At 41.5% G+C, this 16,659-nt stretch overlaps 1 protein-coding gene across 17 annotated transcripts in view; it reads left to right on the top strand.

The window, feature by feature from the left end:
* The window catches only part of CWH43 (cell wall biogenesis 43 C-terminal homolog), a 60,611-nt gene that overhangs the window by 18,597 nt on the left and 25,355 nt on the right, over window positions 1-16,659 (top strand). For 10 of the 17 annotated variants that reach the window (XM_086405795.1, XM_086405806.1, XM_086405798.1 and 7 more), the window contains 6 exons: window positions 876-1,133; window positions 4,019-4,144; window positions 6,053-6,132; window positions 11,009-11,114; window positions 12,446-12,581; window positions 14,414-14,563. In XM_086405795.1, coding sequence (XP_086261921.1) covers window positions 876-1,133; window positions 4,019-4,144; window positions 6,053-6,132; window positions 11,009-11,114; window positions 12,446-12,581; window positions 14,414-14,563 — 856 coding nt within the window. Of the gene's footprint in view, window positions 1-875; window positions 1,134-2,919; window positions 3,021-4,018; window positions 4,145-6,052; window positions 6,133-11,008; window positions 11,115-12,445; window positions 12,582-14,413; window positions 14,564-16,659 lie in introns of all 17 variants that reach the window. The other 7 variants (XM_086405797.1, XM_086405809.1, XM_086405808.1 and 4 more) reach the window with 2 other exon arrangements.

Genomic DNA, 16,659 nt, shown 5'->3' with positions numbered 1-16,659 from the left:
TCTATTATATGTAATGTTGACGGAAATGTCCTGTGTCTAGAAAATGTCATATTCTGTGCAAAGGCGTTATATTGATGGCTCCAAAATGGAGTGCTGTGCTGCCATCTCAAAGCCGATTTCATAGGAATATGGAGAAAGGTCATATTCCTTCAGATCTGGCTCAATGAATTAGCAAACATTTACTAAGTGCCTCCAACGGACCAGGCAGATCCACAGCCCCCCAGCACCTCAGAGGCTGATGTGTGCATGAATGAACTGCCTGCAGAACTATAAAGCAGTGAGTCCAGGAATGCAATCTCAGTCACAGCTTCTTTTAGGACTGTGAGATTGAGAAAGTCAGTTTATGTATTGTGGGTTGACAGGCAGCATTTAAATGGATGGAACCTGCTTTAGAAAATTTCTTAACAAAAATGTTTCAGAAACTACCCTGACTTTAACTGTTTTCTAATGTCCTAGATCTGGCTGGTTAAATTAAATTAACATATTCTTGGTATTTCAGATGATTTCATGTTTTTTTCAGTTTTTGCTATACGAACCTTAACACAACCTAAAAATGCCTTCTTCTCTTCTACTGCTCTTCTCAAAGACCTAGCACTGGACTGAGATTTTCTGGACCTACATTCCACCTCCAGCTGTGCAAGTAACTAGCTGCGTGACCTTAAGCAAAGCATATTAACCTTGCCAAGACCTTAGTTTCTCATCAGTCTAGAAATTGAACCAGCATGCCCTCTGAGGTCCCTTCTGGCTCTAAATAACTATAAAGTGGTCATCCTATAAGCTTATTATTCTTTTCTTTTTTTTTTTTTTTAAGAAAATGGAAGAGGCTATTACTGCTTTCCTGTCTGATTGGGTTTCTTTCTCTGTCTCACAAACAGGAGCGACCTCGGCAGCAGGACTCCTTTACCTGCCCACGTGGGCAGCCGCTGTGTCTGGCTGTGTGCTTGCCCTCTTCACAGCATCCGTGTGGCCTCAAGTGCTTGGACACCTTATTAGCTCAGGCTCAAGCCCTGGAAAAGCCATGACCACTGCCATGATATTTTATATTCTAGAAGTATTTTTCTGTGCCTGGTGCACGGCTTTTAAATTTGTCCCAGGAGGTGTGTATGCTCGAGAAAGATCTGATGTGCTTTTGGGTGAGTACATTTGAAAGGTCTGGATTCAAGTCACTACTCAAACATTCCTTTCAGGACTGACTGGGATATGCACTTTACACGACTGATTAGAATAAATAGGATGATTTTGCCTTTCTTATTGAAACAGACTCTTTTGGTTAAAAAAAAAAAAACTAGAGGAATATCTAAATTACTATTTAAAAAGAAATTTCTTGGGACCATCCAAGCAGTCCAGTGGTTAAGACTCCCTACTTCCACTTCAGGGGGTGCAGATTCAATCCCTGGTTGGGACTTTTAAAAAATGAAAGTTAAAAAAAGAAAAAATTTCTTAGTTCATCGATGACATTCAGTAATATTTATTACTGCAAAGGCCCTGGAAGTAAATTTGTTGTTGTGTAGTTGCTGAGTCATGTCTCACTCCTTTGCAACCCCATGGACTGTACTCCTCCGCCCATGGGATTCTCTAGGCAAGAGTACTGACGTGAATTGCCATTTCCTTCTCCAGGGGATCGTCCGGGCCCAGCAATTGAGCCCAAGTCTCTTGCTTGGCAGATGACTTCTTTACCACTGAGCCACTTGGGAAGCCATTGGAAATAAATAGCTGTGAAAAAACCAAGTTTAAACCATAATAAGGTGTAAAAGAGGTCCATGAAACACTGTATTATATGATATGTAAGGAAAACAATATGCACATGGTGCTCACATGCTATTTTGATGGTAGGCTTGTAAATATGTATATAGGAAGTATGTTTTTTTGGTTCTCCTGAATTTTATATGGTTTTTATTTACCCTCTTTTTACCAGTAAAATAGATTTTGCATATGTGAATCTTAGTGTAAATGATAAATGATAAGTAAAATGTAAATGATAAAATCATAGAGTATATATCTTCCATTTCAATTATTATGACCTTACATACCAAAATTAAAATTTCATAGGCTTAGCTCAGTTTAACATTTCAGAAACTGTCTTCTGGCTGTAATGAAATTACTGATATGTACCAAGCAGACACAGATCAAATGTTGCCTGTCATTTTAGTTTTAAGTAAAACATGTCCAATGCCTCCAAGATAAAATCTTTGAAAAATTGAGGAGATAAAACATATTTTAATAAGGGATTCACTGGTGGCTTAGATGGTAAAGAATCTTCCCTCAATGCCAGAGACCTGGGTTCGATCCCTGGGTCAGGAAGATAAACCCTGGAAAAGGAAATGGCAACCAACTCTAGTATTCTTGCCTGGAGAATTCCATGGACAGAGGAGCCTGGTGGGCTACAGTCCATGGGCTGTTCAACAAAGAGTTGGACATGACTGAGCAACTAACACTCAGTTCTTTGTTCACACATTTTTCTACTTGTTCATTTATTCATTAAAAAATTATCACGCACCTACTGTGGTCCAGGCCTAGTGCTAGGTACCGGAGACTTAAGAGACAGAATCCTGCCCACCTGGAGCTTCTGTGTTGTGGGGGAAACACCACACCTCACATTAGACAAATACTTAGGGAGTTATGGCGGGGCGGATGCTACACAGGAGTCTGGGCTTCTACTTGTGCTCATCTGTCAGTCCTCCTTGTGCCCGTGGAATATATCCAACCACTCTGTGCATTTGCACATAAACTTTCTTCTCTGTGAGCTAGACATCTGCCAGGACAGGCCGGTTTGGATGAGGTATATTTTAAAGCAACTTTTGAGGATTTGCTATTTCTGGTAGATATCAAAGCTGCAACCCAGGCAGAGACATACACTGCTGCATTTCCTCTGCGATAGTCTTGGCTTTGCGAACTTGTGTTTCTTCTGATTTCTTTCAGGTGTGTGTACTCTGTCCTGCTCTATCTTCCTGTCCAATGCCCTGCTTTTTTTCTTACTCCAGCTTGCTTGGGGGTCTGCCATGTGGAGCAATGGAACAAAAGTAAGAGCCGTTCTAAACATACGTTTGTTTCTTAGAATGTTATGAGCGACAGGCGTTTTGAGTTCCTTCTCACTACTTATGGAATTGCAGAAATCGTGCTTTATTACAGCTTCAAATAACTAAGAATTCTTTTTAGTAATAGTGACATTATGTTGATAAGGCCGCAGAAACTGAGGAACATCGGTAAAGTTCAGAGTAGCTTTGAATAACCATTGTAAAGAATCTATTAGATCAGAAATTAGTTATAAATGTATTGTCTAGGTTTCTCCTGCTGTTTCCTACTAATTGCACGTGACTTTTTTTTAGCCTTCCACCTAAGCATCTTTTACCAGACATTCCCCAATTTATATATTGTTCACTTACACCTCTGTTTCTAATTCTCATTATATACAATGTTACAAGTATGCAGACTTCATGTGTAAGCTACATAGAAATGCATCCCCGTTGAGCTCGTCTTTCTTGGCCCAGTGTGAGCTCCAGCGCGCATCCTCTGCTTGGACACACAATCCAGGCCATGAATGCTGCCATATTAAGAACCTCTTATTCTTAATACTCTTCATATTAAGTATCCTCTTCTTGTGCTCCTCAACTCGGTGCATATGGTCCCTTTGGTGGAGAAGACCAAGTCCCTGAGGCAGTCCAGAAGATGACTTTCTTTTTGTCCCACCCTTCCCTGGACAATCAATAGTCAGTGACCAACACTACGACCAACCTAATATTGGTATTTCCTAGGAAATACTCAGGAAATTGTAAGAAGCCCCTTACCAAGAAAGATTGGGGTCTTTTAATGTACAGCTTAATTTCTAGAACCCTTCCTGATTTCTTTTGATTATCCTAATAATTAAAAGTAATATTGGAGTAATTGCTTAGGTACTGAGATAACTCAGTAACTGAATTTTCAGGATATATCCATTTAAATGGAATTTAGGCTTCTGGAATTTGCTACTGGAAATAGTTTTAGATCAAAATGTAATATATTCATCTTTCTTTTTTGACAGGGACTGTGATGGTAATTATTGGGCTGAATATGTTATTGGGTCAGAAGAAAAGAGTTGATTTTCATTTTCAAACAAAAAACAGTCCTAAAGTCCTTTTCAGAGAGAGTGAAAAATACGTGAAACTTTGTGAGTATAGTTTTGTTTTATTTTTAAAAGCATTTTATTATAAATATAAATTTTCAAACATGTGAGCTTAAAAAATATAATGAACCCGCAGGTACCCTTTAACCCAGTTCCAACAATTATTAACATTTTGCCCATGTTGTTCATACCTTTTTTTTTAATGAAATACTTTAAAAGAGATCTCTGATTATTGAATCATTTCAACCATAAATACTCTGTGTTAGTTTTGTTTCACTTCTAACGTAGATTTAACTAGGATTTCCAGAATATTTGTTGAAATAGAGACTATTTATTTTGTTTCTTGTTCTCCTTTTTTTGGAAATTAAATATGTTAGTATTTGGAATACTGATGAGAAGAAACAAATATCAAATTAGTTTACTATTCAGTCTGACTCATCTCAGAATATACTAGATTAAATAAAAATGTTTATGGAATGTATAACATTTGCAGATACTGTCTTAGCACACACCCATCCATACTCAGTCATGTCTCTTTGAGACCCCATGGACTGTAACCTGCTAGGTTCCTCTGTCCACAGGATTTCCCAGGCAAGAATACTGGAATGGGTGGCCATACCCTCCTTCAGGTATCTTCCCGGCCCAGGGATTGAACTGGAGTCCCCTGCGTTTCTTGTGTCTTCTGCGTTGCAGGTGGATTCTTTATTGCCACCAGAGAAGCCCCAATATACTGCATTATTGTTGCCGTTTAGTCGCTAAGTCATGTTTGACTTTGTGATCCCATGGACTGCAGTGCTCCAGGCTTCCCTGTCCTTCACTGTCTCCCAGAGTTGGCTCAAACTCGTGTCCATTGAGTCGGTGATACTATCCAACCATCTTATCTGTGTCACCCCCTTCTCCTCCTGCTCTCAACTTTTCCCAGCATCAGGGTTTTTTTTTTCCCAATGAATCAGTTTTTCGTATCAGCTTCATTGGAGCTTCAGTTTCAGCATCTGTCCTTCCAGTGAATATTCAGGGTTGATTTCTTTTAGAATTGACTGGTTTGATCTCCTTGCACTCCAAGGGACTTTTAAAAGTCTTCTCTAGCACCATTAGTTTGAAAGCATCAATTCTTTGGCATTCAGTCTTGGATTCTAAAAATTTTAATATAAGAAATATCTTGGGCTTGATTCTGCAGGGTGTTTTTGCAATGGTTCCTGCTCATGGAGAATTGTTTTCTTGTATATATTTATGATTTTATTTTATTTATTTATTTTATTTTCATGGTTCTTGGAATGTTTTTAGCAAAGCTTCTTTGATGTCTGAGGTTAAAGTATGGGTTATATATGCATGTCAAACATGAAAATTAACCCACGAAATAGACATTTCCCCTTTACATAAAATCCATGGCTAATAAATTCAATAATTTCATTAAAACTATTAAAAATACGCTTCAGTTCAGTTCAGTTAGTCACTTAGTCATGTCCGACTCTTTGTGACCCCATGAATCGCAGCACGCCAGGCCTCCCTGTCCATCACCAACTCCCGGAGTTCACTCAAACTCACATCCATCGAGTTGGTGATGCCATCCAGCCATCTCATCCTCATCCCCTTCTCCTCCTGCCCCTAATCCCTCCCAGCATCAGAGTCTTTTCCAATGAGTCAACTCTTCTCATGAGGTGGCCAAAGTACTGGACTTTCAGCTTCAGCATCATTCCGTCCAAAGAACACCCAGGACTGATCTCCTTCAGAATGGACTGGTTGGATTTTCTTGCAGTCCAAGGGACTCTCAAGAGTCTTCTTCAACACCACAGTTCAAAAGCATCAATTCTTCAGTGCTCAGCTTTCTTCACAGTCCAACTCTCACATCCATACGTGACCACTGGAAAAACCATAGCCTTGACTAGACGGACCTTTGTTGGCAAAGTAATGTCTCAATTTCTTCAAAACAATTATTTTCTGTTTTTTGTTCAGTTTTGTGGCTGCTTGTTGGTGTGGGATTGTTGGGATTAGGACTACGGCATAAAACCTATGAGAAGAAATTGGGCAAAGGGGTAAGTAATTAAAAATTTTGATATAGAATTTTAAATGATGCCTATGTATACGCATGCATTTGTACACTTCACTATTATGATTGAACCCTAGGCCTGGGTCTGAGGACTTCAGGACTCTGGATTCCACATTCTTAACCTTTAGGTTGGGCTTCCCCATTGGCTGAGTGGTAAAGAATCCTCCTGCAATGCAGGAGACAAGTATTCGATTCCTGGGTTGGGAAGATCCTCTGGAGAAGGAAATGACAATGCACTCCAGTATTCTTGCCTGGATAATCCCATGGACAGAGGAGCCTGGTGGTTATAATCCATGGAGTCACAAAGAGTTGGACACAACTGAGCAGACTAATCAACAACAAAAACAGCAACAGCAAACCGTTAGATCACAGGCTGATAACATAGTGGAACTAATTTATGAAGTTAGGTTCCTGGGACAGGATAGACCCATATATTAGACTTAAACTCATCATGATTTGTTATATAAAGTTATTGTTGTCATTCAATGACTTAACATATCCAAACTATGAATAAAAAACTATTTTATAGTGGGCTTCTTTGTAGTGTTTGGTACATATTTCTGAAGGCAACATATATGATTCTTTGAGAAAAATCTTAAAGCTAATTCTAGATTTTGTGGATTATGCTCGGTATTGATGGGTCATGGAAGTTTTCTGTCTCTTCCTTTCCTCTCTTGTCTATAGTTTGATGTTTTATTGTCCTTTACTCTTATAGGCAGATGGGCAGAAGCAAGAGTAAGTCATTGCAATGTGATGCTTTCCATCTGCTCTGATTAAAAGTTTGATATGTTTCATAATGCAGTTAGAATTATAGTTTGGCAGAAACAGCATTTGAGGGTTAACTTTGAATTTTAGCAATCTGAGTTATCAGGCAAATTTTCCCATTAATTAAAAAGCTATAGTGTGGATGAAGCACATGCTCTTTTATTTAGCTTTGTAAGTCCAGCATCTCACAGAGTACTTGGTACATACTCAGAACTCAGTAACTATTCCTTAAAAAGTAAATAGTTCATTACATGGTCTCTTTCTTTTGCCCTTCAATTGTTAATTTTATTATTGTAACAAGATGTCAATTAGAAGAAGATCCCCCATGTCAGCAAAGGGTTCTTTTAAAAAGGAATCATTTCATTTAGATTTAATACCTTTTTTTTTATTAGTTCATTCATTGATTAATTCATGATTAATTCATATCAAATAACATGAAGTTATTTGATAAATGCTTATTGAATGTCTCTTGTGTGCCTGCTATCGGGGATATGAGGTAAACTAGTTGGACAAGATTCCTGCCGTCATGGTAATGTAAACTCATGGAGTTTACATTCTAATTAGGGAGAGAGACGGTCTTCAGAGGAAGGAGTAAATAAAGACTATCACTTTAGATCAGGTGGCTCTGAAGCATGTAAGATGATGGAGTAGAGAGTAACTGGTCTGGGTGGTTAGAGAAGGCTGCTCTGAGGACGTGACGTTTGAGTTGAGATAAGAGAGCTAGGAGTAATGGATTCAGGTAGAAGGAACACAAGTAAAGAATGGAAAGGAAACAGACTTGAAGTGTTTGAAGGGCATCAGAGTGGGCAGTGTGGCTGAATCTTGGCGAGCAAAGGGAAGCATGGCAGGAGATGAGGATGGGGACACAAGTGAGATCACATCATAGGGCCTATGGAGCACAGGAAGGAATTCTGATGTTAGTTTTTTTTGCAGTGGAAGCCACCTGAATATTTCAAGCATTCGCACAAAGAGATATGATATGATATGATATATATGTATATGTGTTGTGTGTGTGTATGTGTGCTAAGTCAATTCAGTTGCGTCAGACTCTTTGTGACCCTATAGACTATAGTCCACCAGGCTCCCATGTCCATGGGATTCTCCTGGCAAGAATGCTGGAGTATTGCCGTGCCCACCTCCAGGGAATCTTCCTGACCCAGCATCTCTTACATCTCCTGCATTGGTAGGCAGGTTTCTTTACCACTGGCACCACCTTGGAAGCCTATATTTATCAATTTGGCTGCTTTGTAAAGAATGGATTGACGGATTGTAGAGTGGAAGCAGGGAGATAGGTTATGAGGCTTTTTCTGGTGTCCAGGAGAAAGGCCCTGGAATTTTGGATGGGTGCCATGGTACTGGAATTGGAGAGGAGTGGATAGACTTAGAATATATTTTGAAAGTAGAGCTGATAGGATTTGCTGATGGATTAGATGTAGATGGATAAAGGGAAGGGAAGAATAGAGGATGACTTCTATGCTTTTGGCTTGAGCAACTGGATGGAGTGTGGCAACATTTACTGGCATGGGAATAATGAAGGAATAACAGGTTTTGGAGTGATGAAAGCCAGAGTGAATCATAGGTATGTAGTGATGTGAAAAAGTATAACTTTTTATGAATGTAATCATGCCTCTGGAAGTCTCTGCTGATGGTTCCATTCTCTTTATAGGACATTGCTAAATGGAGTCCTCTTTCCTGTATAGACATGAGAGGCCTGCTGTGGCACACCGAGCTGCCTAGATGTGGTAGCTCTCCTCTGCCAAGAGGTGGCATTCACTCTTCTCTCAACCTGAATTTTTATGTTCCACTTTGTTTCTCTCAGCTGTGGCGGTATAGTTGGTCTAATCTGGCCATACTCTTTCATGGGATCCATGCTGTTGGTCAGCTGGAGTTAGTTTGAAATAGTTGGGGTTGGGTACCACATTCTTTGACTGGGCCCATGGACTCAAAAGAGGAATTTTCAGAGGGTGCTGTGCTCTTGAACCTCAGCCTTGCCAGTGTGGAATTGGCAGGCAACTCTGCAAAAATGGTAAAGGACTCTGTGTATCCTTCTGTGACCCCTTTCTTCTCTAATACAAGGGTAACCCCAACCCTAAATCATTCATTAGGGCTGAGTAGTACTACAGCATATGTATGATCTTTTTTTTTTTCATTCATTTTCTTATTTTTCCTACTGAAACAACAGCCAGGTTGTTTCTAATTTTTTTCTGCTATAAATATCTCTTTCCCAACATTCCTCCTAACTTCCAAGCCTAACCTAGAAACTCACAAATTTATTATGATAATCAGTTCAGTTCAGTTCAGTCACTCAGTTGTGTCCAGTTCTTTGTGACCCCATGAATCGCAGCATGCCATGCCTCCCTGCCCATCACCAACTCCCAGAGTCAATCCAAACTCATGTCCATTGAGTCGGTGATGCCATCCAGCCATCTCATCCTCAGTCGTCCCCTTCTCCTCCTGCCCCCAATCCCTCCCAGCATCAGAGTCTTTTCCAATGAGTCAACTCTTTGCATTAGGTAGCCAAAGTACTGGAGTTTCAGCTTCAACATCCGTCCTTCCAATGAACACCCGAGACTGATCTCCTTTAGGATGGACTGGTTGGATCTCCTTGCAGTCCAAGGGACTCTCAAGAGTCTTCTCCAACACCACAGTTCAAAAGCATCAATTCTTTGGTGCTCAGCTTTCTTCACAGTCCAACTCTCACATCCATACATGACCACTGGAAAAACTATAGCCTTGATTAGACAGACCTTTGTTGGCAAAGGAATGTCTCTGCTTTTGAATATGCTATCTAGGTTGGTCATAACTTTCCTTCCAAGGAGTAAGCGTCTTTTAATTTCATGGCTGCAGTCACCATCTGCAGTGATTTTGGAGCCCCAAAAAATAAAGTCTGACACTGTTTCCACTGTTTCCCCATCTACTTCCCATGAAGTGATGGGACCAGATGCCATCTTAATTTTCTGAATGTTGAGCTTTAAGCCAACTTTTTCACTCTTATTTTTCACTTTCATCAAGAAGCTGTTTAGTTCTTCTTCACTTTCTGCCATAAGGGTGGTGTCATCTGCATATCTGAAGTTATTGATATTTCTCCCGGCAATCTTGATTCCAGCTTGTGCTTCCTCCAGCCCAGCGTTTCTCATGATGTACTCTGCATAGAAGTTAAATAATCAGGGTTACAATATATAGCCTTGACGTACTTCTTTTCCTATTTGGAACCGGTCTGTTGTTCCATGTCCAGTTCTAACTGTTGCTTCCTGACCTGCATATAGGTTTCTCAAGAGGCAGGTCAGGTGGTCTGATATTCCCATCTCTTTCAGAATTTTCCACAGTTTATTGTGATCCACACAGTCAAAGGCTTTGGCATAGTCAATAAAGCAGAAATAGATGTTTTTCTGGAACTCTCTTGCTTTTTCCATGATCCAGCGGATGCTGGCAATTTGATCTCTGGTTCCTCTGCCTTTCCTAAAACCAGCTTGAATACCTGCAAGTTCATGGTTCACATATTGCTGAAGCCTGGTTTGGAGAATTTTGAGCATTACTTTACTATCGTGTGAGATGAGTACAATTGTGCAGTAGTTTGAGCATTCTTTGGCATTGCCTTTCTTTGGGATTGGAATGAAAACTGACCTTTTCCAGTCCTGTGGCCACTGTTGAGTTTTCCAAATTTGCTGGCATATTGAGTGCAGCACTTTCGCAGCATCATCTTTCGGGATTTGAAATACCAACTAGCAAATATCTCCTTATGATTATGCATTGCGTGTTAGTCGCTCAGTCATGTCCGACTCATTGCAACCTCACAGACTATAGCCCTCCAGCTCCTCTGTTCATGGAATTCTCCTGGCAAGAATACTGGAGTGGGTAGCCATTCCCTTCTCCAGAGTATCTTCCCAACTTAGGGATCGAACACAGATCTCCTACATTGCAGGTGGATTCTTTACCATCTGAGCCACCAGGGAAGCCCTGATTATGCATTAGCTGTGGGAAAATGCTGGAAAATTCCTTTGCTGAAAAATGAATTTTGGTAGAGAGAGGTGGAAAAGTGGTTCACTGAAACTGCCATTGTTCAGTCTTCCTAAATTATCATTAAAACAATTCCTCAGGCACCAGCCACAGAGGTCTCTGCTGCCATCTGGCCTTTCAGGTTTGGCTTTGACAATGATGGATGGTCTAGTCTAGAAAGATCAGCTCAACTACTCAATCAAACGGGTAAGTTGTACTGAAATTAATTTCAGGCTTTGAGAAACTATTATTGTTACTTTCATTTTGTGCAAGATCATAAGTAATCGGAGGAGGATTTGCTGGGTCTTAGACTAATCTCTTAAAAAGGCTTTACTTTGATGGGTGGCTACCACCAGGTAGGATGGGAGGATGAAGCTTCTGTAACCACATCTGTGTTTGCTTGAAAGCAATTAAATAGTGATTCTGGGACAAGGTCTCATTCCGGGTGTCTGCAGGAGAGTCTTGTCATGCCTTTGCTCTTGGAAATGCCCCTGCTGGGGGCTCCTGTCCCTTGGTAACCTGCTGCTGAGGACCAGAAAACCGTCAGATTAAAAGGCAGAATGGGGTGCAGTGATGCTTATTTGCAAAGCAAATTGCTGTCAAGAGACTGAGGGCCAGTTTTACTTGTTTTCATTCCCTGAGGCACTCATCTTTGGATGCTGCTGCTAAGTCGCTTTAGTCCTGTCTTTAGTCGCTTTAGACTCTGTGCGACCCCATAGACGGCAGCCCACCAGGCTCCCCCGTCCCTGGGATTCTCCAGGCAAGAACACTGGAGTGGGTTGCCATTTCCTTCTCCAATGCATGAAAGTGAAAAGTGAAAGTGAAGTCGCTCAGTCATGTCCGACTCTTGGCGACCCCATAGGCTGCAGCCTACCAGGCTTCTCCACCCATGGAATTTTCCAGGCAAGCATACTAGAGTGGGTTGCCATTGCCTTCTCCGATCTTTGGATGAAGCCTCCTTTAAAATATATGGGTGTTTGGCTCTTAGATCAACTAGAGGTCTCTTGCGTGGAGTTATTCCTAAAGATAAGCTTGTCTTCTGAGAAATAGCTGAGGGTTTGTATGATTCTAATGCCGTTAAGAAATTTATTGGGCCCTTAATCATTTAGTACTGATTACAGGCTTCTGCAGCACATCCAACCAGGCTATCTGAATCAATTCACCTCTGTGTCAGTACCATGGAAGTGTTTGCCCAGAATAAAACACTATTGTATACTATATTGTTTCCGAACATAAATTAGATATTTGAGAAAGGCATTAAGCATATTTGAAATTTTGGAAAAGATGTGAATATTTGAAAATTTAGCAAAGTTATGTTTTGATCTTTCCCCCCATTTCCACAAGGTGTCCCATGCATTCTAAATATGGTAAGTATGTTTTTAGCTCAGATTTGAGCCAGTTCACCTTAGTAACTCATTAGGAATTACTTGGTTTTTTGATCTATGACTAAAGGTTTGGGACTACAAGAATCAAGTTTTGATAACTGTTTTTACATTGCTGTGGTTAATCACCACGTCCATTTTTTCCCTGCTGAACAGGGGCAGATTTCATAACAATTTTGGAGAGTGATGCTTCTAAGCCCTATATTGGAAACAATGATTTGACCATGTGGTTAGGGGAGAAGTTGGGTTTCTACACCGACTTTGGTCCGAGTGCACGGGATCACACTTGGGGGTGAGTGTACCTTGAGAATGAATCCTGCACGTATAAAAGACTAGTCAGCATAAGCTTGGAGTGGACAGTTGATATTGTTATGCCTTATCCCTAGGAGTATGTCCCAGTGATTCTTCTTGGGGGATGAGGAGGTGCTGAAGATAGGCATATTCCATCATTGTTTCAGTAGCCTCTCTGTTGCTGGATATTTTCAGTTCTTCACTATTATAAACCATTCCATGTAGGAGCTGAGGTTACAGCACTAAACGTGTCTGCCCCACATGCTGTCCTCATGGAGCTTACATTCCCATGTGATGAGACAGAAAATAATCATGTACACACAGAAATATATAAGATAATTTGAGATAGTGGTGAGTGCTGTGTAGAAAAGGAGAGTGGCAGGGTAGGCAGGGCAGTGGGCGATGCTGCTGAAGGCAGCGTGGTCAGGAGGGGTCTCTCTGCCCACCCCATGATGGGGAGGACTAGCACCAGCTGTGGGAGGAGCCAGTGTGGACTCGAGGCAGATCACGTGTGGTGTGCCTGAGCACGGGGGTTAGGGGGAACTAGTTAAAAAGGAGGTCAGGAGTAGGCCCTTGGTCTTATAGGGTCCATAAGCCATGCTTAGCACTGACTTAACTCAGTTTTGATGGAAAACCACTGGAGGATTTTAAACATGGAAGCGGTCTGATCTGGTATACGTGTGTGGAAGATCATTCCAGCTGTTCCTAGACGAACAGATTTTTGGGGGCAAGAGTGGGAGCAGGGAGACAGGTGATGAAGTAGAGGTGCTAACACAGGTGAGAAATGACGATGGGACCTGTGGAGATGGAGAAGAGGGCACACTCAGGAGCTCTTTCGGAGCAGAGCTGACAGGAATTCCTGATTTGGGGGGTTTGGGGGGGTTTGTGTTTGATTTTTTTTTTTTTTGGTCAAGCTTGTGAGATCTTAGTTCCCTGACTAGAGATCAAACCCAGACCTATAGCAGTGAGAGAACCATGTCCTAACGCTGGACCATCAGGGAATTCCCAGGGCTTCCTGGTGGTTTAGATGTCAGGAAGTGACAAGGACAGCACCTGGGTTTTTTTACCTGAGTCCCTGATACGAGATGATGCCATTTAATGGGACAGGAATGACCAGGTGAACAGCAGGATTGTGCTAAGTTCGAGATGCCCTGGGACAGTCAAGTGATGTCCAGTAGGCAGTTGTGGGCAGCTTGGAGGGCCGAGTTGGACAGCAGAAGCTGGGCAGGTGCATTCAGGATCATCACTGTAGAGATGGTTCTGTGAGAGAAACTTCACGAGGGGCCACACAGACTGTGTGTGAAGCTGGGGAAGAGAAGCCGGCTGAGGTCTGAGCTCTGGTTGCCCTTTCCATGTGTATTTCTCTGACTTAGAGTGAGGTGGGACATGTTTTCCTATCTTTATCGGACCATTTGTAATTTCTAATTTTGTGAATTGTTGCTCTGAGTCCTGGCTGGCAGGATTGTGCATTCCTATACGTGTTGATTAACATTAGAATTGTTTATGCGGATCAGTTGCCAGAGGAATAATGCAAGTAAGATGGAGTGTGTCCATTTGTGTGGCCCTAATCCCGCCCTTTTCGTGTCTCCAGGGCACTTATGAGACAGAGTTGACAGTGTTGTGCCTGGTGGCACAGTGAGACATGCTGAATGGTCCTCTTGCAGTGACTCGTTCTACAGAAGGTCCCATCCATCTTCACCATACTGTTGTTCTCAATGCCCCTCGTGAAATGCTTGAAGTGTGAGCATCCCTAAGAACACATATTCTTAGTTCTGTTGGCATGAGGTGGTGGGACCAATAGTGATGCACACGTTTCTTTCCATTCAAATGCAGGATTATGGTTTTGTCAAGATACCCAATTGTGAAATCGGAGCATCACCTTCTTCCGTCGCCAGAGGGCGAGATTGCACCAGCCATCACGCTGACTGTCAACGTTTCCAACAAACCGGTGGATTTTGTTGTGACCCACTTTGGCAATCACGAGTGGGTTTCTTTGGTTTTTCTCGTAGTGCACAAATGCCAAAAAATATTATTAACACATTACATTGATCTCCATGCATTGACCATTCTTATTATTATTTTTTTTAATTATTATTCTCAGAGTGGTTTTCTGGGTTTGTTTTTGGTTTTTTTTTTTTTTTTTTTTTGGTTTTAAAAATCAGGCAGACAAGAAGTTCCCTAATGGCCTAATGGTTAGGATTCCGGACTTTCACCTCTGGGGCCTGAGTTCAGTCCCTGGTCTGGGAACTGAGATCTCACAAGTTTGCACGGTGTGGCCAAAAAAAGGAAAAAAAAAAAAAAAAAAAATCAGGCACAGAAACGTTTGAGATGCCTGCAGTCCTTAACGGTGTACAAGACAGCGGTGATGGCCATGTTAGCCAGCAGTGACTGAGCAGGCACTGTGCTAAGCGCACTGTTGTATTTAATCTACATATTGTATAACAGTACATAGTCCCGTTTAACAGAGAAACTAAACTGAGAGGTTAGATGACTTATCCAACCAGGGTCACACACGCAGGAATCAGGTAGACCTAACTCAGAGCCTGCAAGTGCTTGAAACCCATGGTAAACCAGACTACAGAAAAATGGAATTCCATTTTTCTAAGGATTACTCCAGTTGGAAGTACCAGAGGGATTTGAGGTACTAAAGGACATTCCTTTACCTGTCATGTCTCCAGTCAGATGAGAGGTAGGCAGAGGAATCTGGCAGGGAGATCAACGTCTCTTTTGATTCTGATAAACCTATTTGGACAACACGGCTTAAGTGTGCCCACATGGACCTGCTAATACATCCATCCCTCCAGTAATACATGATGCCAGCTCCCCCAAAGCAGCAGAACCGTGAGGCAAGGACAGAGTCCGCCCTGTCACACTCTCCCTTAGTGAAGAGAATAACACAAGAAAACTCCCTGTTGGCAAACTGGCAGGTTCCAAGAAGAGATAGGAAGGGTTTGAGACAAGCGTTCTTAGTTCATTCTTCCAAACTTGATTTATTAGAAAAATCCTCCCAAGAAGTAAAGGATGAGAGAGAGAGAGAGAGGCCAAGATGGTTTTCTAAGTTGGTTCCCCTCCAAGGAGACATGAGGAATGGGGAATGAGTTTTATCTACAAAGAATAACATTCACAACCAGTGGCTTAGCACTGAATAAATCACAAATAATGCCAACATTGTTATTAAAGCCAAGATAAAAGTATATAATTTATATTCTACCATACTGAACATCTGGAGAAGGAAATGGCAACTCCAGTATTATCGCCTGGAGAATCCCATGGACAGAGGAGCCTGGCAGGCTACAGTCCATGGGGTTGCAAACAGGCAGACACGACAGAGTGACTAACAACAATACTGAACATTCTTTAATAGTCACTGAAAACATACATGCGAAGTGCTTAGTGCTATAAAATATGGCAAATGGGCGTTGTCTATCTGCATGACACAAAAGGCCACAGAGCTTTACAGTGACACAGAGAACATTGGAAAACAACAAACAAAGGTAGCAGCCAGATTTGTTTTGTTTGGATGAAACTCACAGTACAGCAGAGGGCTACCCTGGTGGCTCAGTGCCAATGTAGGCGATGTGGGTTTGGTCCCTGGGTCAGGAATATCTCCTGGAGAAGGAAATGGCAAACCGTTCCAGTGTTCTTGCCTGGGAAATTGCATGAACAAAGGAGCCTGGCAGGCTACAGTCCATGGGTCCCAAAAGAATCAGACACGACTTAGAGACTAAAACAACAATAGTACAAAAAACCCGAATATTGTTGTATTGTAAGTTTCACCTAAACAAGATGAGCATGTCTGCTATCCTCACTTCCTATCACCTTTCATTTTCTCAAAGTGTTATGCGTATCTGTGAAAGTGCACTTGACTATTTTCTGAAATAAAGTCAGAGCATAAATAATATAAGCCAGCCATTCAAATGTGATTAATGGGGACTGTTTGCTAAGTGGACTCTTGCTGGTCTTCTTAGAAATGAGAAGGTGTTTGGAGCACGGATGGTATAGTATAGACAGTCCATATCTCTGTAAAAAACTGTTTAAAGAAATGCCTTCTGTTTCTCTTAGCAATTTTCATGTCACAA

Source organism: Bos grunniens, chromosome 6 (genome assembly GCF_055505025.1).
Source record: "Bos grunniens cultivar Pamir isolate PY7600 chromosome 6, Bosgru_T2T1.0, whole genome shotgun sequence".
In the NCBI taxonomy this organism is placed as follows: Eukaryota; Metazoa; Chordata; class Mammalia; order Artiodactyla; family Bovidae; genus Bos; species Bos grunniens.
This window is presented reverse-complemented; position numbering and strand designations above follow the sequence as displayed.